At 40.3% G+C, this 26,478-nt stretch overlaps 1 protein-coding gene across 1 annotated transcript in view; it reads left to right on the plus strand.

The window, feature by feature from the left end:
- Positions 1-26,478, plus strand: part of cttnbp2nlb (CTTNBP2 N-terminal like b) — a 77,340-nt gene that overhangs the window by 12,142 nt on the left and 38,720 nt on the right. The window contains exon 2 of the mRNA XM_078242037.1: positions 9,084-9,189. Coding sequence (XP_078098163.1) covers positions 9,091-9,189 — 99 coding nt within the window. The 5' untranslated portion in view covers positions 9,084-9,090. The remainder of the gene's footprint in view (positions 1-9,083; positions 9,190-26,478) is intronic.

The following is a 26,478-nucleotide window of genomic DNA, read 5'->3' on the forward strand; positions in this document are numbered from 1 at the left end:
CCGTCAACAACTCTACCAGCAATCAGTGTCCTCGCAGTGGAAGAGCTTGCAGGACTGAGGAAGTGCTCGTAAGCCATCTGCGAACCCACAGCCAACACTGACATTTCACTTCCACCCAGCCATCTGCAAGAAAGAAGCATTCTTGACAGAAGTGATTGCCAAGAGATAATTGTGGCACACATCTTAGTGGCAAAGAAATTTCATGTCTCACAATTGCTTAAATATGTTGGTTGATTCACAACGATGTAATGGAATATTTGAACCAACTACTTGTGATGATGCTGTGACATTAAGAAACATGATATAGATATATTTCTTATAAGGGGTATGTTTAAAATTCAGTTCTGTTTTACATAGTGCCAATTTGTCTGGGCAGCATGCAGCTCATGTGCTGAGAATGTAGACTAATGATTGATTTTAGCTAGGGATGTGTGTGTGTGTTAATCTGAGTTAATGCATTTTTGTTATTTGGGTTTTGCGCTGGGGTTTCGGAGTAGAGTTTTGATTAGGTTGATTGACATGTGCTTCAGGGGAGGAGCTAAGCTTACAGGAAAAAGCAGGCAGTTGCTGCTGGGTTCTCTCTCCCTCACTCATGCTCTCTCTCTCGCGGCTGCTGTTCGGGGCCTAGAAGGAGCATTAGGTCTCCCTCTGTATCTCTCTCTCCAGAGGTGTTATAGAGGCTCGAGGAAGCCCAAGTACAAGCATGTAAGCCTGTGTGTTGTTAACTGATTTTGAAGAGGTGTTTAAGTCTATAAGAGGAATATTGCTTGAATTGAGATTAATGGAGATAGATTAGCAGTGAAGAATTGTATCTTGCCATGTTTAAATATTCAAATGTTAAATGTTAAACTGTTTCATTAAACTGCATTGTTAAATAAAGTTTATTTTGATAAAAACACCCTGGGGTGTCAATGGTATCACACTTGGCGTGAAACACATGCACACACTGATACCAAAATAGAAAAACTGTAGGGGTGTAGTCAGGCTTCATAACATACTTTGGGGTTTCTGATCCTAAACTTAACATATTCTTTAGACCAGCAAGGAAAATAGAAATCAACCATTTAAATGGCTGATCAGCAAATATTACAAAACCATCCAGTGTATTGCTCCAGAATTTCCCTGTTCTTTCTGCAAACATCCAGACACATGCAAGTAAAACTTGGATTCGTTCCATAATATAATTTTAAAAATTACATAATTCTGAAAAACCACTAAATTTATCCACAGCACCACTGTGTGTTAGAAATGTTTCCAAGTAGTTTGCTCCGTAGAGGCCTGAGCTTCAATTATGTGCAGTTCCCAGATGTTTGGTGCTTCAGTTAAGTTGGAAAGTTATAACTGATGACAAAGTCTATGTGTATATATAAGGTACCCGTCATTATAATTAATTTTTCATCTCCTGTAAAGAGCTGCAATGTACCTGTAGTACGTTGCAACAATTTATGTCATATGAGCTATGACATTCAAGCTCTAGGTGAACATAGAGCCATCGGAAATAGGAGCAGGAAACATGGAAAGTAGAAGCAGGAAACATAGGAAATAGGAGCTGGAGTAGACCATTCGGCCCTTGGAGCATGCTCGGCTATTCATTATGATCATGGCTGATCATTAAATTCAGTAGCCTGATCCCACCTTCCCCTCCCCATAATCATTTGATTCCCTTCGTCCCAAGAGATATAGCTAACTCCTTGGAAAAACACAGGGTGGAATTTTCCCATCCTGCCCACCACAGGAATCATAGTGGGCGGGACAAGGATCATACAAAGGTGCATAGACCTTGGGCAGGATTTTCCAGTCTTGGGCCAAGCGCGGCCGGAAAATCCCGGCAAAATGTTTGGGCCTCAACTGCTTTGTCTGGTAGTGAATTCCACAGGCTTACAACTCTTGAGTGAAGAAATTTCTCCTCATCTCAGGGCGGCACAGTGGTTAGCACTGCTGCTTCACAGCTCCAGGGACCTGGGTTCGATTCCCAGCTTGGGTCATTGTCTGTGTGGAGTTTGCACATTCTCCTTGTGTCTGTGTGGGTTTCCTCCGGGTGCTCCGGTTTCCTCCCACTGTCCAAAGATGTGCGGGTTAGGTCGATTGACTATGCTAAAAATTGCCCTTAGTGTCCTGAGATGCGTAGGTTAAAGGGTTTAGTGGGTAAATATGTAGGGATATGGGGGTAGATTGGGTGGGATTGTGGTCGGTGCAGACTCGATGGGTCGAATGGCCTCTTTCTGTACTGTAGGGTTTCTATGATCAGTCCTAAAAGGTTTACCCCATATCTTTGGTCTGGAAGCCTCACTATCTGAAACATCTTTCCTGCATCTATCAGTATCTATAAATATTAAATCGAGATGCAAGCAGCAGAGAAAAAAAAAATCCAAACTATGTTTTTAAAACTTTGATTTTGATTTAATTTGATTTATTATTGGCATATGTATTAATATACAATGAAAAGTATTCTTTTTTGCACGCTATACAGACAAAGCATACCATTCATAGAGAAGGAAAGGAGAGAGTGCAGAATGTAGTATTACAGTCATAGCTAGGTTGTAGAGAAAGATCAACTTAATGCAAGATAGATCCATTCAAAAGTCTGACACCAGCAGTGAAGAAGCTGCTGTTGAGTCGGTTGGTACGTGACCTTGTGTCTTTTTCCCGACGGAAGAAAGTGGAAGAGAGAATGTCCGGGATGCGTGGGGTCCTTAATTATGCTGGCTGCTTTGCCAGGGCAGCAGGAAGTGTAGACAGCGTCAATGGATGAGAGGCTGGTTTGCGTGATGGATTGGGCTACATTCATGATCTTTTGTCGTCCCTTGCGGTCTTGGCAGAGCAGGAATCATACCGATCTGTGATACAACCAGAAAAAATGCTTTCTATGATGCATCTGTAAAAGTTGGTGAGAGTTGTAGCTGACATGCCAAATTTCCTTAGTCTTCTGAGAAAGTAGAGGCGTTGGTGGGCTTTTTTAACTATAGTGTCGACATGGGGGGACCAGAACAGATTGTTGGTGATCTGGACACCTAAAAACATTTTAAATCATCAAATAAACTTCCTGAAATTTAATCTGAAAATCTTCACTCCCTTCGTTCTATACTTGAATATCAGCCCAGGTAATGTTTCTCTTGTTTCTGGAGCAGGGCATAAATCTGTGACCTTTGGACTTGAGCAACAGTGCTACCAATGAGCCATGGCTGGCACCTGCCCATCCAAAACCTTGCTTCAAGGTGCTAGACAGCCTGTAAGCAGAATTACAGGAAATTGAGTATATTTATAGAATTAATGCAAACCAGAAATTTATTATGCTATGTTTTTTTTCCAAGTTGTGTCGAGAACTACCTCCAAGAACAAATTTAGATACTCCCTCTTTTATAAGGGAAGAAGGTTAACATGATATCTCTATAAGATGTTCCGATGTAAACCCTTCCTTGGCATGCATTTTGTGAAAAATTTAAAGTTGCATGAATCCCTTATCCAGATTTTTGTTTTGTTATCTCCCCATTCTCTTCTCATGACTGGGTTTGGAATATCAATGTGGAGGATCAAGTCGAAAGTTACTGTTCTATTCATGGCATCATGACAGTGTTACCTCTGAAACCTAACAGTTAAACAGGTATTTTTATAATTTCTAATAAGTCCAGTTTCACCAGCAGTTTATTTGCACCACAAATTTATGCTCTTGAGCAACACGATTCCTGCGAATCACGGAACCAAAACTCTATCGTACTATAGACAGATGAAAGTGAATAATGCAGGTACACATTTACTGACATCCACCAAAGACTCGGAGCAGCACAGTACAGATCTTAATCGCTCATTGCATGAATTGCTTCTTTTGCCAATTATTTTAAATCTGTTCCCTGTCGTTTTCAGCTATTGAGCTTGAATAAGTTTTCAGATGTAGAGATGCAGGGAACATCTAACATTTTAATAAGTAGTAAACATTTCTATTCTTGCAGAGCAGAGTCTACATTAATGCTAGCAAGCTATCTTGGGATTATAGGGTCACAAAATTGAGCACCGAAGAATTTTCCAAGTCTAAAGATGCTAAAAAGAGGTGTTGCACTATTGCTTTTCAAAGAGATGCAGGCAGCATGCAAACTTCAGGTTACTTCTTCATTCCCTTTTGAAAGACTTGAACATTGTGCAGCAAAAGGTTTGAGGACCTCATAAATGTGGTCAAGATCAGTCATTGCACCTTCAAAAGGCATCATCCTCAGTGTTTCGCTGAGAATGTTTGTCAGAACCTGGGAGGTGTTGAAAATAACAGATTTGGTGCCAAATCCGGGTAAGGCACTGAGTGACGCTATGATCTTCCTATTCTGTATGGTTCCAGCACAGCATGGCTGCCCCTGCATTAGCATGCCCTTCGAAATCACAGTGTGCCATATAGGCTACTTTGGAAGTGCATCGACTGCCATTTGTAGCATCTTTGGACTTAGCAAATGCTTCAGAGCCTGATTCTGGGGCCCTAGAGCCTACCAGTAGCACTATATGAAGGTATGACCATAGGACTTGGGGTGAGATGATTTTGAATTTCTTTTCCATGGGTATGAGACTTACAGCATTGAGTAGTGTGAGAGGTTGAGGTAGAGCATATTGGGCATGAATCTGGACATGATGGGAGTTTAGTGCACTGAGCAAGTTTGCTCGTATGATGGGATGGATGAGAGGTGGCTTTTGAAGATCCATTCACTGAACCTGATCACTTTAATGAGGCCTTTAAACCTTTTGCAGCACTGTGGTCAGGCCCTTCAGGTCATACTGCTCAAATTGACCTCAATGGCCATTGCTTTTGCAATGTGTACCCTAAAGGAAACATAGCCTCTCTCTTCCTTTCCACCTCCTAGACTACGGTTGACGCCATTGCATCAGAAAGCCTGGAAGCCTTTCTGCCTGATTCTTCATTGCTACACTTTATTCACTTCCCAGAAACTCTCTTTCTCGACCATTCCAGCACCTGATTCAGCTAGAATATACTTCCCTTTTACGGGGTGCACACTGATCTTCATGCCCGCACTTCATGCTGCACTCGAGGAAATGAGCATGCAGCCTGAAGTTTGCATGCTGTTGTCATGTGGAGTGAGTGCAGAGCAATCGCAATCCCCATGGCCAAAAACTGGTACGACCAGATTTTTAGCCCTTGGTGTTTTAACTAAAACAAGGGGACAGCTAATAGACAGACCTTTGTGAATCAAGCTTTTTGGATGATGAATTTTGCTGGAAAGGTATGCATCTTCTTTCAACGTCGTGATAGCTGAATGGTTTTGTTTGCCTGGTGAATTTGGGCAGAGTAATCCAACAACATCGTGGGCCAAAGGGCCTGTTCTGTGCTGTACTGTTCTATGTAAACTGGATTGAAGAAGGACCCAATTTATTTATTTTTTTAATTATGCTGTAATAGCTTGGAGTAAGCAGGGTGAGTGAATATGACTGGAAATATTATTTTAAAAAATCACAGTTCCTCCATGTTCAACTGCAAATGCCCCATCTTGATTTAATTCCACACTCTTTGCAAAGCACTAGTCTGACAACCCAATGATCTTGCACAATCATAAACTTGTTTTTCAAGTTTTTAATTGCGTCAATATGTAGAGAAGGGTAGCTTGAGTTTTTAAATTGTGTTAATGTGTAGAGAAGATACATTGTCTGCTCAATTAGTGAGTTGGGTTTGAATCTGATTTTCTTATTGTATGGTCGGATAATAAATGGACTTTGTACATCTTTACACCTCACAAAATATCATTGTCCAGGGAGTGTGAAGAGATACAAAGTCCATTTATTACCAGACCACACAATAAGAAAATCAGATTCAAACCCAACTCACTAATCGAACAGACAATGTATCTTCTCTACATATTAACACAATTTAAAAACTTAAGCTACCAGGCTTACAAGGAAATTTTATTCATTAGGAACTATACTTCTGAACTAAGAATCAGTCTTTTCAGGGGAAAAAGTGGCTTATCATATTCCAGCAGGCTGGAAGAGTTAGTGATTGTCAAATGACATTGCAATTACAAACATTATTTATTTTGCTTCAGGTGTGTGCAAAAATGATTCACTTGCTATTGTCTATCTCAGAAAGTTTGGTTATTGGGAAAAAAATATTTAAGTTTCAAATAAATAGATCTCCGCTTTCCAGCAGTGAAATGAAATAATTTGGGACACTACATTACTGATGACTAGAATACAAACTCACCGAGTGTAAACTTGGATAGCTTTTCATCAAAGAGCTATTGCTGAAATCTTGCTCGTGTTAAGAACCAGTGATTAAATGCAGTGTTCAATCGTGCCTAACTGGTTTTAGATGCGAGCTCAAAGAAATGAACCTTTTTGAGTGCTTTTGAAGCATTGCAGTAGCTTATCGGAATGCTCAGTACTACCATGGCAAAGCGAGCAGACATAACCTTTTAAAATTTTGTACTGATATAATGTTTCAAGAACCAAGTATATATTATAAATTTCAATTATGATCTGTTATATAAATTGCACTTCTGTTGTGTGTATCTCTCTTTCACAGCCCTTCTTCTGTTTGGTATTTTGGGAAGAATAATTTAATGCTGGTTTTTGTGCGGATGCTGTTTATTTTTATGACTTTTGCCTCTCCTGTCCAATTGCAAGGCACAATGTGTACTTGATATTTTATGTGTTTCTGTGGAAGTCCATCATTATGTCTATCTCTCACACTCTTATCTCATTTTCACAATAGCCTCAAAAGATTAGGCTGTCATTCCCAGTATTCCCACCATGGCAGCTCAGTTGATAATGCAAATTTTATAATTGAATCATACAAACCAGAGAAGTAATAACTGCAGGCACCCTTCCAAGTGATAAATCATCCTTACTTGGAAATGTATTGATGTTCCTTCATCACCGTTCGGTTAAAATCTTGGAACTCGCTACCTCTTGGCAACATCTTAGTAAGTTCATATGGACTCCGCCTGTTCAATGAGACAGCTTGCTATGACACTTGAACAAATAGGAATAGGTAATACATAGTGGCAATGTTTGCATCCCAAGAATAAATAAAAAAGGACATTGGGCCAAGATCAAATAAGCTCCCAATACTGACTAGGGCGGCACGGTGGCAAAGTGGTTAGCACTGCTGGCTCATAGTGCCAGGGACCCAGGTTCAATTCCAACCTTGGGTCTCTGTGGATTTTACGCATTCTCCCCGTGTCTACGTGGGTTTTCTTCCAGGTTAGGTCATGGTAAATTGCCCCTTCGTGTCAGGGGGATTAGCAGGGTGAATACATGGGATTATGGGGATAGGGCCTGGGTGGGATTATTGTTGGTGCAGGCTAATGGACTGAATGGCCTTCTTCTGCACTGTAGGGATTCTACGATAAGCTTGTACACTACTCGATGAAAGTGCTTGAGAGCACTGTCACGTTGGGGGAGGTATGCTTACTCGTTTTGCAGGTTTTAATACTGGATTTAATTAGTTAGTTATCAATACAAATGTTAGTTAACCAGTGTTAAAACTGCAGGCTGATGATGTGAAGCTAAAGTTGGTGTCCCATCCAGCAAGAAAGTTAAATCAGGCACTGGGCTGCAAAGTCTATGATCTATCATCAACTACTTTTTTAAGGTAAAATGCTAATTATGTTCCTTTTACAAAACTAAATGTTTGTCTTCAGATCAAAATTAGCTTTTAGAAATTCATCACAGAAATCACACCCTGACTGCTACTAAGCTTTTGAAGTTTGCTGAAGAACCAGGATTAGCATTGGCCCAATGCTTATATAAGTGGCTGTTTGCCAGGAAGCACAACTGAGTGCTATTCCAAAGTCTAGAAATCTTAAAACTGGATTGTTAACAATTTTTGAGCTGTATCATATTTTGCTCTTCTGTGTAACACAAAAGACCAATCCTCTTAAGTGAGCCCTTGTTCTCTAAGTTCTAGTTTAACCTAATACATGCAGTGTCTGCCAATGTAGCATGTGTAGCAATGTAGGTGTGGCTTTTGCTACCAAATAAACCTGTTGGACTTTAACCTGGTGTTGTTAAACTTCTTACTGTGTTTACCCCAGTCCAACGCCGGCATCTCCACATCATGTAGCATTGCACAAATTTATTTTGTTTCTGCAATTTGCTAACTGAAAACACTATAAGGTTTGACCTTTCTCTGAACAGCAGAAGAAAAATTACTATCAGAATCAACTTAAATTAAAATTGGTGATTCAAGGCTATTTAGTAATAAGCTAAATAGTAGCAGAAATTTATCACAGCAGATTTCACCTAATTCCAGGATGTTGCTTAACTGATTTAAATCCATTACAATTCAAACATTTCTGAATTAGTAAATTTCGGACATCTAGCATTGTATCATCAAGGCTGAAACTAAAGACTTTCCATGAATTTACGCTCGTAATTATAGTTGACTTGATTCCAGGCCTAAATATTCTGACTTTAATGAATGTGAACCTTCCAGATTAGGAAGGCCTTAATATTAATCTCAGATACTGTGAAAGAAAGAAAGGGAAAATAAACCATGGACAGAAAGCTCTGATTTAATTGTAGGGCATTTCGTCAATGCTTGTGCAAAGAGCAGAATTGCCAGCCAGCTTTTAGAAGTTTTTGTAAGTAAGAAGGGTTTTGATGAATGAAATGCGTGAATCTTGATAGCTAAAGGAGTGTGTCATCTTTGGGCAGGGAATAAAAACTAGGTCAGTGTCATTGGAGCAGATGAAATGCACGGGATACCTAATTGCTGGAGGAGATTGCAGAAGCAGGAAAGGCGAGGTAAAGACGAGTATTTTAGTGTCGATCTTTCAACAGGTTAGGTGAGAACAAAAATCCTGCCATTCTGATGGTTTGTAATCTCTGTGTATGGTCTAAATGGGAGGACCATAATGGAGAATATTGAACAAACAATTGAACCGAAAAATGTGGTTTTGGAGGCAGTGTTCTGAGCTTGAAAGAAATTGCTTTCTTGAAAAATCCATCAAGCTATTGGCCCACCTTCATGCCCCTTGCAACACTCTGTGCACTGTTTATTAAACCATTCATCAAGTAAAACTGAAAGGATTGGGGGGAGGTGAGAATTGAGCTAACCACCATAGTCAGTTGGTGTATCTTTTACTTTTCAGAGCGAAAATGAATCTGGAAAATCTCAGCAAGCCAGAATTGCTGATGTTCTTCAGTGTGCTTGAAGGAGAACTTGAAGCAAGAGATGTAGTGATTGAAGCATTACAAGTAAGTGGCACAGATTTTACTTTCACTTTTCCCAGATAAATTGGTACCGCAGATTGTATTTTACTTCACCCATAAAAACTGTTAGATATTTCAGCTCGTTGCAAGGTAAATTTATACATCTTAATTGACATTCAATCCTAAATGTATGTGTACTGTAATCCCTTTCTCCAGTGTTATGTGGAGCTGTCCTGGGGATGATTTTGTGCATTGTTAAAATAATCAACTTTTTTGTCAAGAGCCACAAACTTACCATAAAGCAATTTACCTCGAGTATGTCTGTTATTTCCCTATCCCAGATCTGACAACCCAACTGGTGCTCGCTGGTCAGGAGTACAGGTGGTTGGTGTGCTAATCTAATCTGCTATGAAGCCATGAAAAAAAAACTGTATTTCCATTGTCCTATTTCAGGATGACACTGCAAGGAAGTGTCTGCTCCCAGCAGATTTCCTTGTTCAATGCAGCATTAAGGAAATGACTGAGGCAAATGGGAAATTCCATTTTTAATATTTATTACGTGGCAATCTAGAGGAATTATGAGCTCATCTAATGAGGTACACATTGCTATAATAATACTTGCTGTCACAGGGCTTCAGTGATTACAGAAAAATCTTTAAATTTCAGAGAGCTACTGCTAGGTTGGGAATGATGTTTGTTTTCCAGCCATTTAGTGATGCAGAATGTGAAATGTTTTGTAAGTAATCCAGGCAGTTGTAATTGAAGGTAAAAATCTTCAGGGTTGGGATGATAACTAGTACTGAAACCTGTTGTGCTGTATTTGATGTGTTGCCATATAAAGTCGATGGCTCAGTCCAGACTCAATTACCATACAAAAGATTGCAATCTGTGATCAACTGTGCTGCAGGCAATGCTTCATTTGTGGGTGTCTGAATTAATTACAGGTGATGTTTTCATAGTTCGAGGTGAAAGTGACCATGTTCATCATTTGCAATGTTTGGTATGATCCCGGTGGGCATATAGGTGACTGCCAAGGCTAACCTGTTCCCAGAAGGTTCTGCTGTAAATAGGGCAAGGTACCACATATGATTTGACTTTTGGACAAATTGTTGACTTGGAATTTCTTCACCTTGCATTTTCTATGATATGAGCTTACTTTCGAAGGAGACGGCACCATTTTTTTATTTGGTTGCGCCAGGGCAACAATCCAGTTTGAGGTTTTCCCGGGACTCTAAAGTTGATACCAAAACTCCAAAGTGAAGCCTTCAGAATGTCCATGTGGCACTTTCTTCGACCACCGGATTCAAGCTTTCTATTGAAGATTCACTTTGGTAAGTGAGTATCAGGAAATTTGGCTATGTGACCAGCCCAATTCAGTTGCAGCTGTCTCAGTATGATGTGGATGCTTGGCATGCCAACTCGGGTGAGCACCTCAATGCCCGGTATTTTGTCCCACCAGCTGATCTTCAGAAGATTAAGTGAAAGTGTTTGAACTTCTTGGCATGAAGCTGGTACATAATCCAAGTCATGCATGCATAGAGCAGAGTGAGAAGAATTCGCTACAGGTTTTTACCCATTTTACGAGGGGAATTTCACAGTAACTTCATTGCAGTGTTAATGTAAGCCTTTCTTGTGACTAATAAATATACTTTACTTTAGATTTTCAGTTTGGGCAGCAGACTTTGTTCCCAGACTTATATTTGAAGTCTGCCAAAGGCTACACTTGCTTTGGCAATTCTTGCGTGTGTCTTGTCATCAACATAAACACCTTGAGAGAGCATGCTGTCAAGATAAGTGAATCCATCCACTGCTGACAGGTTCTGGTCATGGACTGAAAGCTTGGATTTGAGGTAGGACTTTCCTGCAGCAGACTGATGCGTTACTTCAGTTTTCTTCTTGCTGAACTGAAGGCTGGAGTTTTCGCGTGCTTTGAGAACAAATCCATGAAACATCCAGCTTTGAACCAGCAGCTCGTGCAAAGTAACCGCAGAATAAGTCCTTGGAGATCTTGGTCTTTGCCTTCAGTGACGATGTGTCATTTTCTCGGGAGAGTTGTCTAATTAAGTCTAAGAGTTACGTTTGCAGAACCATTACTGTAAGATCAGCATTCAGCAGCAAAGCCATGGGTCTACTAGTGAAACTATAAACATCTTAATAGAAACTTAGATGCTAATTATAGTTTATTTAGATTTTATGTAATTTTTAAAGGTGAAAGTTTTTTGTGTGCGTGTAGTGCCATATGTATACATTGGAATTTCATATTTATTGGTTTTATCCTATTCTGGCTGTCTTTTTACCAAATTCTACTGAATTGGAACACTAGAGCTAATTTGATGTCTGCTTTTGAGAGTTGTTTTTCCTAGTAGTTACCCTTTTATTGAGGCTTGATTAGTAGTAGTTCTTATAAATTTTGATGCAAGTATAGTTGCAGACATTATTTAAGATAGCATGAGGGATTGTGGTTATGTAGAAGCACAGGGTGACAGAGAAAAAGTAGGCCATATAACTAAATAAAACATCTTTTTTGTTCACACTCAAGTTCCATGTTTTTTTTTTCCCCACTTATTATTAATTGGTGTGTGGGGACAATTTCAAAGTTTGCCGATGATACAAAATTTGGAAGCATTGTAAACTGTGAAGAGGACAGTGTAGAACTTCAAGAAGACATAGACAAGTTAGTTAGTGGAAAGATAGGCGGCTGAAGAGGTTTGGTACGGAGAAATGTGAGGAGATCCATTCTGGCAGGAAGGACATGGAGAGATATTATAAAATAAGGGGTACAACTCAAGGATGTGCAGGTTGGAGTCATACCAAGGACAAAGGAAGATGGTTATAGTTTTGGAGGTCAGTCATCTCAGCTCCTGGAAATCACTGCAGAAGTTCCTCAGGGTAGTGTCTTGGCCCAACCATCATCAGCCGCTTTAAGAACCTTCCTTCCATCATAAGATCAGAAGTGGGGATGTTCACTGATGATTGCATGTTCAGTACCATTCGTGACTCCTCAGATACTGAAGCAATCCATGTCCAAATGCATCAAGATGTGGACAATATCCAGGTTTAGGCTGACAAGTAGCAAGTAACATTTGCACCATGTAAATGCCAGGTAATGACCACCTCTGTGACATTCGGTGGCATTACCATCACTGGGTCTCCTGCTATCAACATCATGGGGGTTATAATTGACCAGAAACTGAACTGGACTGTGGTTTAAATACTGTGGCTACAAGAGCAGTTCAGAGGCTAGAAATCCTGCGGTGAGTAACTTGCCTCCTGATTACCCAAAGCCTGTTCACCATCTACAAGGCACAAGTCAGCAGTGTGATTGAATGCTCTCCATTTGATTGGACGAGTGCAGCTCCAACAACAGTAAAGAAGCTTGGCACCATCCAGGACAAAGCAGCCTGCTTGATTGGCACCCCATCCACAAACATCAATTCCCTCCACTACTGACGCACAAGGTGCACTTCAGAAACTCACTCCGCCTCCTTAGACAGCACCTTCCATTCCACGACACTACCATCTAGAAAGACCAGGGCAACCAGCAGATGCACGAAACACCAATTGGAAATTCCCCTTTAAACCACGCACCATCCTGATTTGGAAATATATCGCTGTTCCTTCACTGTCACTGGGTCAAAATCCTGGAAGTCCCTCCCTAATAGCACTGTCGGAAGTCCCTCCCTAACAGCACTGTGGATGTACCCACATTGCATGGACCGCAGCAATTCAAGAACACAGCTCATCACCACCTTCTTGAGGGCAATTATAGAAAGACAATAAATGCTGGCCCAGCAAGTAACACCTACACCCCATGAATGATTTTTAAAAATAAAATGGAACAGGGGACCTGGATGCGTATGCCCGTAAATTATTAAAGGTGACAGGATATGGTGGAGAGAGCAATTACTAAAGCATGCAAAATCCTAGGCTTTATTAATAGTGACAGAGTATAAGACAGGCAGATTATGCTGAATTTGTATAAGAAGCTAGTTAGACTTCAGCTGGAGTATTGTGCACAGTTTTGGACACCACACTTTAACAGGAATGTACTGGAGAGAGTGCAGAAGAGGTTTATAAGAGTGGTTCCAGGAATAAGAAACTTCAGTTATGAAGATAGATTGGTGAAGTTGAGACTTTTCTCCTTTGAGAGAAGACAGCTCAGAGGAGATTTGATACGAGATTTCATGCTGAGGATGGACAGAAAGAAATTATTTCCGCTCCTAAAAGGATCAAGAACGAGATGGCACAGATTTAAGTGATTTGCAAGAGGAACAAATCCGATGTGAGAAAAGCCTTTTGATACAGTGGGTGTTTCAGGTCTAGAATTCACTACCTGGAAATGTGGTGGAGACAGGTTCAATCGAGGCATTCAAGAGGGCATTATATGATTACTAGAATAGAAATGACGTGCAAAGGTACAGGGAAAAGGCAAGAGAATGACACTAAGTCATGATGCTCATTTGGAGAGCTGGTGCAGACACGATGGACCAAATATCTGCCTTCTGCACCATAACAATTTTGTGAAATTCTCTTCAAAACTAAAACTGCTACTACTTTGCCACAGGAGCAGAAACTTGTCATTTGCATGCTAAATAGTGTCAGGCCTTTGTTGATAACTGGCTTCTCAAAAACTACATGAGCAGCTTCCTGCAAATTACAGCAGGGTGCAGTGACTATAGATTGAAATGTGTTCACGCGCTTGAATTAGTTGCCCTTTTGCTTTAACTCTTGGTGGTCTCAGTATCGTAGAGACTAGTTAACTTCTAACACAAAGAAAATAGCATGATTATGAGTCAAACTTTCTGTTAGCTTCATCAGGGATTCACACAAAAAATGTTGAAATCCAGAAAAAGTCCCCATTACTTTACATTTGAAGGTGACCACTCATGCAGCATACACTTAGCACTTGTGATCCAAGATATATACTAAGTGACTAACTTAAATTCATATCAATGCAGATATGTAGTATTTATTTCATCAAGTTATAAAATATTTTCTAGTTTACAGCCCAACTAGAGGGGGTGTATAAATTGTTAAAATGTTGGCACAGACACGATGGCTTGAATGGCCGCCTTATGTGCCATAAGGAATAAGTGAATCGTGTGGAGGGCGTAGAAGGTCTGCAGAGAGATTTGGACAGGCTGAGTGAGTGGGCGAGGATCTGGCAGGTGGAGTATAACGTTGACAAATGCGAGGTTATTCACTTTGGAGGAAATAATAGCAAATTGGATTATTATCTAAATGGAAAAAAATTACAACATGCTACTGTGCAAAGGGACCTGGGGGTCCTTGTGCATGAGACGCAAAAACCCAGTCTGCAGGTGCAACAGGTGATCAAGAAGGCAAATGGGATGTTGGCCTATATCGCAAGGGGGATAGAATATAAAAGCAGAGATGTCTTGCTGCATCTGTACAGGGCATTGGTGAGGCCGCAGCTGGAATACTGTGTGCAGTATTGGTCCCCTTATTTGCGGAAGGATATATTGGCCTTGGAGGGAGTGCAGAGAAGGTTCACCAGGTTGATACCAGAGATGAGGGGTGTTGATTATGAGGAGAGACTGAGCAGATTGGGTTTGTACTCGTTTGAATTTAGAAGGCTGAGGGGGGATCTTATAGAGACCTATAAGATAATGAAGGGGCTGGATAGGGTAGAGGTGGAGAGATTCTTTCCACTTAGAAAGGAAGCTAGAACTAGAGGGCACAGCCTCAAAATAAAGGGGGGTCAGTTTAGGACAGAGTTGAGGAGGAACTTCTTCTCTCAGAGGGTGGTGAATCTCTGGAATTCTCTGCCCACTGAAGTGGTGGAGGCTACCTTGTTGAATATGTTTAAGTCACGGATAGATGGATTCCTGATCGGTAAGGGAATTAGGGGATCAGGCAGGTAAGTGGAACTGATCCACTTCAGATCAGCCATGATCCTATTGAATGGCGGGGCAGACTCGAGGGGCTAGATGGCCTACTCCTATTTCTTATGTTCTTATGGAACAGGAGTAGATTGTTGACCTCTTGAGCTTATACCGCCATTCAATAGGGTCATAGGTGATTATGTGCCATAAAGGTTTCAATGTTTCTATACAGTATCCCCAAGGCTCTGATGAAAAAATCTGAAATGTTGGTTAGGCAAGATTTTCTGTACTGCAGCATTTGCCACCGAACACCAGAAAGGTCAGCGTATCTGTTTTTGGCAGCCCTGCAGCCATTTAAAGCTGCGTGAAGCATTGATTGATTGGAGATGGCACTTCTGCACCTCACTTGAGAATAAGTCCCATCTCAGCTGCTGGCCATCCTGATTGCTTGGCAGCCCTGTAATCCCAGTAGCATCACCGGGAGCGGCGGCCATTGCTGGGACCACAGGCAGTTTACCCCCTCCTGTTCAGTTGCTTCCCTACTGGGCCTCTATACTGTCCCTGACGACTGCCTACCAGCCTCAAAATTGAAGTTGTGCAGGAAGCAGACCTTAAATAGCCATTGAAGGGCTTTGATTGAGTCTCGGGCATCTCTTCCTGGCAAAACCTTTGACTGGTCAGCGAAGCTGGGTAGTTGGCAGAAAGGCTACCCAAGAATTTTACTGGCACACCCCAGTGCAAAACCACCTGCAAAACTTGTCTGTTAACTCTTATTTCTCACCACAGATCTGGTCAGATCTGCTGAGTCTGTCCAAGATTTCAGTTTTGCCTTTTGTATTAGTAAAGTAGCAAGAGTTTAAAATTTAACAGCCAAGAGCAAAGATATTGGTAATGCATGGAAATATGCATTCAGAGTTCCATCATGCGATTTTGAGAGTTGATATTGTAACTTTTATCAGCAACATACCTTCATATAGTGCCTTGCGGGATAACTGAAGGATAGAAAGTAGAAGTAAATGGAAGTTTCTTTGATTAATAAGTGTAGCTAGTGACATGCTGTGACGATCTATTGGATCTCTTGTAACAATTTGATAATGAGGATAGAAGGCATATTGCCAAATTTTCTGCAGAAGATAGATGATACAGTAAACCGAGGAATGGTGCAGAATAGGTGAATGGATAAAAATGTTAGCATAGAAAGATGTGAAATATATTTTACTGACAAAGTACTAAATGTGGGATTATACACTAATCTAAAATTATGCGTGAGTAGCAGATGGAGATTTTTATATCTGAACTATTGCCTATAAAAGTCACACAAAAACACACGTTTCATAGAATCATAGACACAATGCAAAAAGAGGTGATGATGAATCTGTAGCAGACATTGATTAGTTGGATTACTTTGTACAATTTTGAATAGCCCGATGTATTAAAAAAAATATTGGAACCGTGGAAAAGATTAAACAGATTTATCATTGTGACAGCAAAGATGAGAGAGTAGAGTTATAATAGTACAAGAACTATATTCATTTGAAACAGGAAAAGTTAAGGGAGAAGCTAACCAAAGTGCTCAGAATTTTTAAGGGGCTTGCGAGGGGAAGTGATAGAGTTTTAGTTTTATTTATTAGTGTCACAAGTAGGCTTACATTAACATTGCAATGAAGTTACTGCGAATATTCCCCAGTCACCACACTCTGGCACCTGGGAAAATTTAGCACAGCCAATGCAGCTCACCAACTCACTGCATCCAAGATGGCGCTGGAGCGAGGCGACTTCTTGCAAGCTGTGCCCAGCATACCTTCTAATTTATCTTTTACTCTTGTTCAATGCTTCTAAAACTTCATTCCAACTTTTTAAAACTCTTTCTTTACACCCTAGCTATGACTGTAACACTACATTCTGCACTCTCTCATTTCCTTCTCTATGATCGGTATGTATTGTCTGCATAGCGCGCAAGAAACAATACTTTTCACTATGTTAATACATGTGACAATAATAAATCAAATCAAATCAAATCCGCATGTCTTTCGGACTGTGGGAGGGAACTGGAGCACCCGGAGGAAACCCATGCAGACATAGGGAGAACATGCAGACTCCGCACAGACAGTGACCCAAGCCGGGAATCGAACCCAGGTCCCCTGGCACTGTGAGGCAGCAGTGCTAACCACTGTGCCGTCCCGAAAAGGTCAATTCAGTTTAAAAAAAAGGGACATAAATCTGGAATTGATAAAAAAATTATCCAGTAATTCTCACTGAGCAGCATCAAGTTAAGAGTAGACAGCAATAATAGAAGTGTAGTTCTGAGGTGAGGCGAAGAAAATCTTTCAGGTAAAGGGTTCATAGAAGAAGATATTAAAGTCCATGTCAATCGCAATCTTTAAGAGGCATTAAATAAATATTCAGGAGGGAAAAACATTAATAGTAAGCAAAGGACCACGGAAATGAAATTTGAACACTCAGTTCTGTGTAGACCCAGGAACAGTGAATCCAAATGGATTCCTCTGCTGTATTAACTGTGAGCTGCAGCATGGTTGTCTTTCCCAATGCATGTTAAAATGCCTGTTCATCTTGACAACATCGTCTCCATGGTGATTATTTTGAAATCGCATTTGGCAGCAGACCAATAGCTAACAGAAGTTAATGAAAACTACTCTTAATAAGAGGCATATGCAGTGGTGTAGATTGTAAGCAAAGCGTAGCATAGAAAATTCCAGTTTGGCAAGTCCAAAGTGCAAAAAGTGCACAGGAAACAAAATACATCCTAGATCTGTCAGTTCAGTTCCATTTTTCCTCCGTGTTTGTTTTTTGCTAAATGTACTGGTTTTAATCAAGTAAACTAATGATATTAAACACATCACAGAAAAAATATTCCTAAGTTGGAAGAAAAGAAGGCTGGGAGGAGATTGATAAAGAAGTATTAACAATCATAAAGGACCTTGGCAGAGGAGATGGGGAGAAACTGCTCTCAGTTGTGAAATGACGGAGAAAGAGAGGGCACTGGCCTCTGCCAGTGGAATGCACTGCCTGAGAGTGCAGTGGAGGTATGTTCAATCAAAACATTCGAAAGGGAATTGGACTGTTATCCGAAAAGGAAGGATGTACAAAATTACAGGCAGAGAGGGGGAAAATGCCGCTAAGAGAATTGCTCATTGGGAAAGATGCTGAATGGCCTCCTCCTATTCTTGACAAATCTGTGATTGGGTGACTTAACTGTGCAATGTTGCATCTTGTTTTCTTTTACTCATGTACAAATTACATGTTTAAATTCTGTTATGTTAGCAAAGCAGTGGTTTTTCACTGCACACAAATTTCTGTTCTAACTCCAAAAGTCATGTTCTTGGCACAGCTTGTAAGCTTGGCACAGATCTTTGCTCTTAAATTTGTAGCAATTCAGCTTGATGTGCAGTCACATTGTAAGATGCGTGATTTTTAGTTTGTCGTTTCTGTTGAGAGCAAAAACAGATCCCTTTCCTGTGTTATGCCATGACTACAGTAGTGTTTGTAGGCTAGAAGTGATGGCTAACTCACTATTTTTGGAGATTTGGTCAAAATTAGATTCCCGCAGTAGGTTATTATAATTATCTGTCAACATGAACTGTTTTGGATCTTGGGAGAGGTCTGCACTGCAGGAAACAAACCAGATGACCACAACCTTTTGTCGCATGTAGCCATTTCCTAGTCCACATTGGGTTTTGATTGATCCATAATTTCCTTTGAGAAGATCAAAGCTGCTGTCATCTTCAGCCCTCCCACAAGCATCATAGTCTAGCCATCAATTCAATCTTCATTTCTGGCTATTGCCTCAGGCTGAACCAGATTATTTGAAACTTCAGTGTCCTATTCAAAGCTAGATCATGACCCAAAGACCGTCTATTTTCATGTCCATGACATCACTTTCTACCACAATATCAGACTATCTGCGTCATCGTCCAGACCTTTATTGCCTCCGGACGTGAATATTGCAGATGCTGTCTTGGTCAGCCTCTCATCCACTCCCCCCCCTCCCCCCCCCCGGCCATAAACATCATTCCCCCCCCCCCCCAAACTCCCTATAAACATCAATTCATCCAAAGCCCAGCTGCCTGTTTCCTTTTCAACACCAAGTCTTGTTGGCTGAGTACCATTCCAAGAACCTGATTTTCCCCCCACCCAACATCTCCAATTTTAAAATGCTCATCCTCCTGCTGACTTCCTATCATGGCCTCACCCATCCCTTTTTCCCCGGCTCTCCTCTCCTCCGATTCGGGTCTTCTGTCCCTCACCACCTGTCACTCCATCATCCTTGACTGTGCTGAGGCCCCATGCTCCGGAGTTCCCTGCTTAAGCTTCTCCACCTCTACCTCCCTCTCCATTTACATTGACTTTCCCAAAATCCATCATTTTTACCCATTCTTTGGCTGCCCTTTGGCTCAGCGTCCTTTTATTTCTAATTATGCTTCTTTGAAGTGCCTACAAATCTTTTTCTACATTAAAGGTGTTATGTAAATTTGTCGTGTTGCTGATATCCTCACTTGCAAATAAGACAACTCTGTGTTGAGTCATCAGGTTGCAACAGTTGACTTGATTATAAAATATCTTGTATTTCATTAAAGGCAAATGCTTGCTGACATTTGAGGAATTCACTAAGCTATTCATTTTAAATTCATTTATCCTCAGTGCTATACAGAATCTATGTAGCATTAGAAATTAACCATTATGGAGCTTCCAATTTTCTGCTTCAGAGGAAGAGGTTTCTTGCTAAAACTAAGCTTAATGAATCATACAATTGCTTCTGTTCTGGATGTTGGCTAATTAACAATCCATGCAGGAAACCTGTGATCGGCATTGCAAGTTTACTTTCTTGTTGTTGAGATACTGAACACTTCTTAGTGCCTTCCATTTCATAGAATCATAGAATCCTTTAGTGCAGCAGGAGGCCATTTGGCCCATCGAGTCTGCACCGACCACAATCCCAACCAGACCCTATCTCCGTAACTTCACCCTAGCTAATCATCCTGACAGTAAGGGGCAATTTGGCCAATCCACCCAACCTGCACATCTTTGGACTGTGGGCGGAAACCGGATCTCCCTCCTGCTTTATCCACTGTGCTGTAGTGAACCAATAGGGTAGATTTTGTTCCCAAATGGATATCAATGCTATGTTTGCAATTAGTTCCTGAAGAACGTGTAACACTACATTCTGTACTCCTTTCGTTCTCCCCTGTGTACTCTATGACCAGTATGCTTTGTATGTATAGCGCGCAAGAAACAATGCTTTTCACTGTATCTCAGTACATGTGAGAAATCTGGGACTCCAGTATTCGTTTCCTGGTTATCTTTGCATTCTGTAAAGTGAAGACGTTAAAGGTGACACATTGCACTGTTATTCGTTTGGATTGACCATTGCTGTATAGTGAACTGCTGGTGTTGACCAGTTCCACGCAATGGCACCGTTCTGTCCATTGGAAAGATGTTTGTTCTAATGCCCATGTTAAGTACCATTCAAAGAAGCCTGGGAGCAGTTTTGGCTGCCTACTTGCACTTCATTTGTTTATAGTGCAAAGGAAAATAAAAATACAACATATTAATGACGAGTTTGCGTCTTGTTCCACACTGCTTATTGTTCTCCACATGTTGATTTCAACTAACATTATATGCACAAATCCTGATTTATTCAAAAGTACACGGTTCATAGCCATACTTTTCACTCCTGGTAATTGTACAGCCATTTTTTGCACAAGAAAAATCAAATTATGCAATATTTTGAATAAAACCTGACAAAAAAACAAGGAAGTGCTAAGTCTAAAAAAACGGAATTATCAGCTAATTTAAATTACATAACTGAATTAAAACGAGTCAGTTGTACTGTTTTCCTGAAATTACAGTGTAGCTCTTGTATTGTAACAACTGTGATTTAACTTGTAGGAGTATGCAAAGTGCATTGGAACACAGCACTTTGTTGTGTGGTGTTTGATGCTCCTGGGTTGTGTTTTCACGCTTCCTCGACCGTGGTTTCTGACTGTTGCTCGCAAGCACTTGAAATGTGGTCATTTCTCTTAATACCTTGATTTTTTTCCCCTGAATAATAATTAGCAAAAGAATCAGAGAGAAGGTTAGAATTCATTTTATGCAAAGCATCATGATGATCTGGAATGTACTGCCTGAAAAATGATGGAGCAGATTTATTAGTTAGTTTCAGAAGGGAGATGGATATATTCTTGCAAAAAGAAAATGTGTAGGGGAATGGGATTAATTTGATAGTTCCAGCAGAAAGAGTACAATGGGTTGAATGGTCTGCTTCTGTGTTGCAGGATTTTATGCATGATTTGATTTGATTTATTATTGTCACATGTATTAGCATACAGTGAAAAGTATTGTTTCTTTTGCACTATACAGACAAAACATACCGTTCGTAGAGAAGGAAATGAGAGAGTGCAGAATGTAGTGTTACAGTCATAGCTAGGGTGTAGAGAAAGATCAACTTAATGCAAGATAAGTCCATTCAAAAGTCTGACAGCAGCAGGGAAGAAGCTGTTCTCGAGTCGGTTGGTACGTGACCTCAGACTTTTGTATCTTCTTCCCGAAGAAAGAAGGTGGAAGAGACAATGTCCGGGGTGCGTGGCTCTTTAATTATGCTGGCTGCTTTGCTGAGGCAGCAGGAAGTGTAGACAGAGTCAATGGATGGGAGGCTGGTTTGTGTGATGGATTGGGCTACATTTACGACCTTTTGTAGTTTCTTGCAGTCTTGGGCAGAGCAGGAGCCATACCAAGCTGTGGTACCACCAGAAAGAATGCTTTCTATGGTGCATCTGTAAAAGTTTGTGAGAGTCGTAGCTGACATGCCAAATTTCCTTAGTCTTCTGAGAAAGTAGAGGCATTGCTGGGCTTTACTAGACTATTCGGGTTGCAAACTGCATTTATTAAAGAAGATCCGAGTGTGTCAGGAAAAAATAGTTTTAATATTTCTTGTTTTTGTTTCTGTAATATTGCTGTCATATTGTATAGATTGGGAAAAAAGCTAATGGGGGATGAGACTGGTTTAATAGGATTATGGACCAAAAGCCTGCAAAGGACAAACATCAATAAGAAAGGTGTGAAGGCACGTGATTTGATATGTTGATGAACCATGGGTGCCAGAACTTGCATATGAATTAGCATAAAGCAAAGGCAGGAGTGATATGAAGTTGGCTATTGTATTTCTAAAGGGAATTTATAATTGGAAGATTGTCTGCAGATGAGGAAGCATAGGGTAAGTTTACTTTTAAGTAACAAAAGTTTAAAAAAGGGGGTTAATGTTTTTGTGGCTATGACCTTTCATTCCCTCACCTTGCAGTATAAATATCTCCCACTTTCTATGCCTTTTAGTTTTGACAAAGGGTCATCTGGACTCGAAACATCAGCTCTTTTCTTTCCTTACAGATGCTGCCAAACCTGCTGAGATTTTCCAGCGTTTTTTCTTTTGGTAATATGAAAAAATCCATCTCCAAAATTTGATTTGAGATAATAGCTTGCTTTAAATCTAGTGACTTTCTTTGCAGTCTTTACATTAATTACACACTAAATGTATATTAATCCAGATCGAAACAAAATTCCAGTCCGTCAGACCTTGCCAAATCAATTCAACACTTTGGTGTTTTGTGGAGATATTAGTTCATACTAGCTTTACTCTGGCATTAGTCTTGTGTAAATAGAAATGTGATGGTACAATCCATTGTCAGCAAATTAAAACACATTTAAAACAATCATACGGCAGTTTGCCCCCGAGTTGAAATTTTTGCAAAGTTTCTAACCTGTAATTTTCTGCCCTTTTTTTTCCAAGATTTGGGTGGTAGTTAAGCATTGCACAACCCAAGGAGTGGTTGCAAAGTTATTTTAGTATAAGGAAAAGGCGTTAACGTCTCATCCATTATATTGTTATGGTTTTTTTATGTCAGTTATATTGCTATGGCTAAGCGAAACAGGTGACGGCTGTTAATTATCTTTGAGCATATATAAATAGGGGATAGCTGGGACGCTGAGTATGTGGGAAGCCAGCTGACAGACTGAACAAGTCAATAAACTCTCAATCATTAAAGCACTGTATCTTGGTGTTGGTTTCATCTACCCACTTGGATCCTGTTAACAAAAGGAATCATTTGAAGTGGCTATTTTTAATCCTTTTATTGACTGTTTGTAAAAATCATAATTAAGATTCTTCATTGTAAAGGCTTTTGTTTAGGGAGCATTTTGATCATACACAAGGATAACCTTAAGTTTTTGAGGGATTTAACAATTTTGATTTGATTTATTATTGTCACGTATCAGCATACAGTGAAAAGTATTGTTTCTTGCATGCTATACAGACAGAGCATACTGTTCATAGAGAAGGAAACGAGAGAGTGCAAAATGTAGTGTTACAGTCATAGCTAGGGTGTAGAGAAAGAGCAATTTAATGCGAGGTAGGTCCATTCAAAAGTCTGATGGCAGCAGGAAAGAAGCTGTTCTTGAGTCAGTTGGTATGCGACCTCAGACTTTTGTTTCTTTTTTCTGACGGAAGAAGGTGGAAGAGAGAATGTCCGGGGTGCGTGAAGTCCTTGATTATGCTGGCTGCTTTTCCGAGGCAGCGGGAAGTGTAGACAGAGTCAATGGATGGGAGGCTGGTTTGCGTGATGGATTGGGCGACCTTATTGATCTTTTGTAGTTTCTTGCAGTTTTAGGCAGAACAGGAGCCATACCAAGCTGTGGTACAACCAGAAAGAATGCTTTCTATGGTGTATCTGTAAAAGTTGGTGAGAGTTGTAGCTGACATGCCAAATTTCCTTCATCTTCTGAGAAAGTAGAGGCGCTGGTGGGCTTTCTTAACTATAGTGTCAGCATGGGAGGACCAGGACAGGTTGTTGGTGATCTGAACACCTAAAAACTTGAAGCTCTCGACTATTTCTACTTTATCCCCGTTGATGTAGACAGGGGCATGTTCTCCACTACGCTTCCTGAAGTTTTATTAATTTTATTTTGCTATTATTTTCCCCAATTCCATAGTGAGCTTGTATCTGCAGTTATGATGAGGCTTTTGTGCCTTTCGCCAACTATAACATCTCTCCAGATATTTGATCTTTGCTGTGTGCTGTGAAACAATGCTCTAATTCTTCTCGAGGACAACTGGGGAATGTACAATAAATGCTGACCTTGCCAGCGACACCCTCATCACATAAATGAATTAAAAAATCATTAATTGTAATTTCACCTGCACGATGGCACGGCATCAAAACACACTCCTTCTATACTCTTCTCAATCCATTCCAGCGTTTCTAACAAGTGAATATGTCACGATGATATAGGAAGAGGAAACACTGGTCTTCCCAACCAGATCCAAATAATATCATCAGATTATCTGTAAACATTCCTTCATGTGTGTTAATGCAATCTTACAAAGCAGCTGTTGTGTGACAGTGAATACCAGATGTCTTTTTATATTTCTTCTTTCTGATTCCGTTTTTTTTTTGAGTATATGAAGGAAGTTTTGTTCTCTAACAGTTTACATTTCCCCATAATGGTAGCTTCTTTCACACTGCCAGAAGAATATTGTAATAGTACATTACACGGTATAGTGTTTCCATTTTAAAAAGCAATGTTTTCACCAACCTACTGTGAGAAGCACCGTGGGAAGCCATTTATATTTTAAAATACCTAATCAAAACGTATAATACCGTTGCAAGCTAGTTAGTATTCAGGCTCTGTCTGAATTTGGGCAGAAGCGTTCACTAACAATTGTGAAGCTTTTGAGAGTTCCTAGCAACTGAAATATAGTGAAACCTTGTCAATGCTCACTGCATTTTCATCAAATACCTTGAAAATGTAGAAACCTTATCTATTTACTCCAGCCCATTTGCACAAAATCCTAAATAGGATTGACGCGCTATAGCCTTGTGGTCAGATATGCCTCTTCTGTATTTCACTGTCGACTTGCCACTATTTATGTCTTGTCATGTAGTTTGTGTTTAGTGAATGATTGTGTTCTGTTAATGGCCACAAGTTTGTTGAGCTGTCTAGACAGATTGCACCAAAGAGATTACACTCATGATTACAGCACAGAAATCACATACGTGATGAGTTTTCTACACTGTTTATAGACATACTTTATGATGTAATAGCCACATTGTAATCCATGTCTGTGGTTCAGCAACTAATATTTTTTTCGCTCCTATGTTTTTCTCTCTCCCCATTACTGGAACATTGTCCAAGCTCTTCTACTGCTTAGTTACCACTTTGTAGTTTCATAAGGGGAGTAAAAGCTATTGATATCTCGACCTGCCTCCTTTGGAGCTGTAATGTTAACCTGGGAAATCCTAAGAAAGTGAGCTGAAAGAAAACCCTTCTTTGAAAACAAATTTTACTCTTGGGGAAGGTACTTTGTATCATTTCGCCTCCTAGTAAATGATCTTTAATCTTAAAGGAAGCCATGTTATAAGTGTACAATCTGATAACTATTTAGTTGTTTGCTGGAGTCTCATCAGGGACTTTGATTAAGTCGGAAGCCAAGCTGAACGTCAATCTTGAGCAACAGTACCATTCAACTAATCATGAAACTGTGACCATTTTGAATTTCTCTTTTTACAGCTGGACTTATTTTTCCAAAATAAACTGTGGAGAAGGCATTTCACTCTTGTGTTGCCTTCCCTATTCCCCTTTTTCCACTTCTCGCACGTACGTGCGCACGCAGTGATCTTTTAGTAAAATATTCAGAATTGGCCGAATTTTTCAGACAATCTGAGTCTTGATGCAGAACTCAATACACCCATAGGGAAAGCAGCTACTACTTTTGGCCAATTCCTTTATACATGCTTGGGAAAAACAAGCTGACCCATCGGATCAAGTAACTGGTTTGTGAGACCTGTGTTCTGGGCACCTTGTGTGGCTGTGAAGCATGGTCAACTTGGAGCTATCAAGAAAAGGCACTCGACAATTTTCATCTCCAAAGTCTGAGGCACGTTCTTGGCATCTCCTGGAAGGGCAAAATCATGAATGTGGTAGTCCTCCCGAAGGCAAATCTCCCAATATGCTAAGCACTCATCAAGTAGATGCAACTTCACTGACTTGAGCAAAATGTAAGGCAATCCTGTTTTGCATTCCACTTTATGCAATACAAATATGTAGTAAAGGACACAATGCGCAAATAAATCCATTCTGTTCAGATATTGCGCAACCTATATGTAAAGGGTGAATGGAGCAATTTTTGGTAATGATGGGGGACCTCTGGAAATTCTTCTCATTTTCCTAAAGGCAATGATGTAAGCTCAGGCACTGATAACTGATATTATTAATCCCAGCTTGCTCTTATCTATCATGTTTAACTTCATAGAATCATAGAAACCCTACAGTGCAGAAGGAGGCCATTCGGCCCATCGAGTCTGCACCGACCACAATCCCACCCAGGCCCTACCCCCACATATTTTACCTGCTAATCCCTCTAACCTACGCATCTCAGGACTCTAAGGGGCAATTTTTAACCTGGCCAATCAACCTAACC

This window comes from Mustelus asterias, chromosome 25 (assembly GCF_964213995.1).
Source record: "Mustelus asterias chromosome 25, sMusAst1.hap1.1, whole genome shotgun sequence".
NCBI classification, from domain to species: Eukaryota; Metazoa; Chordata; class Chondrichthyes; order Carcharhiniformes; family Triakidae; genus Mustelus; species Mustelus asterias.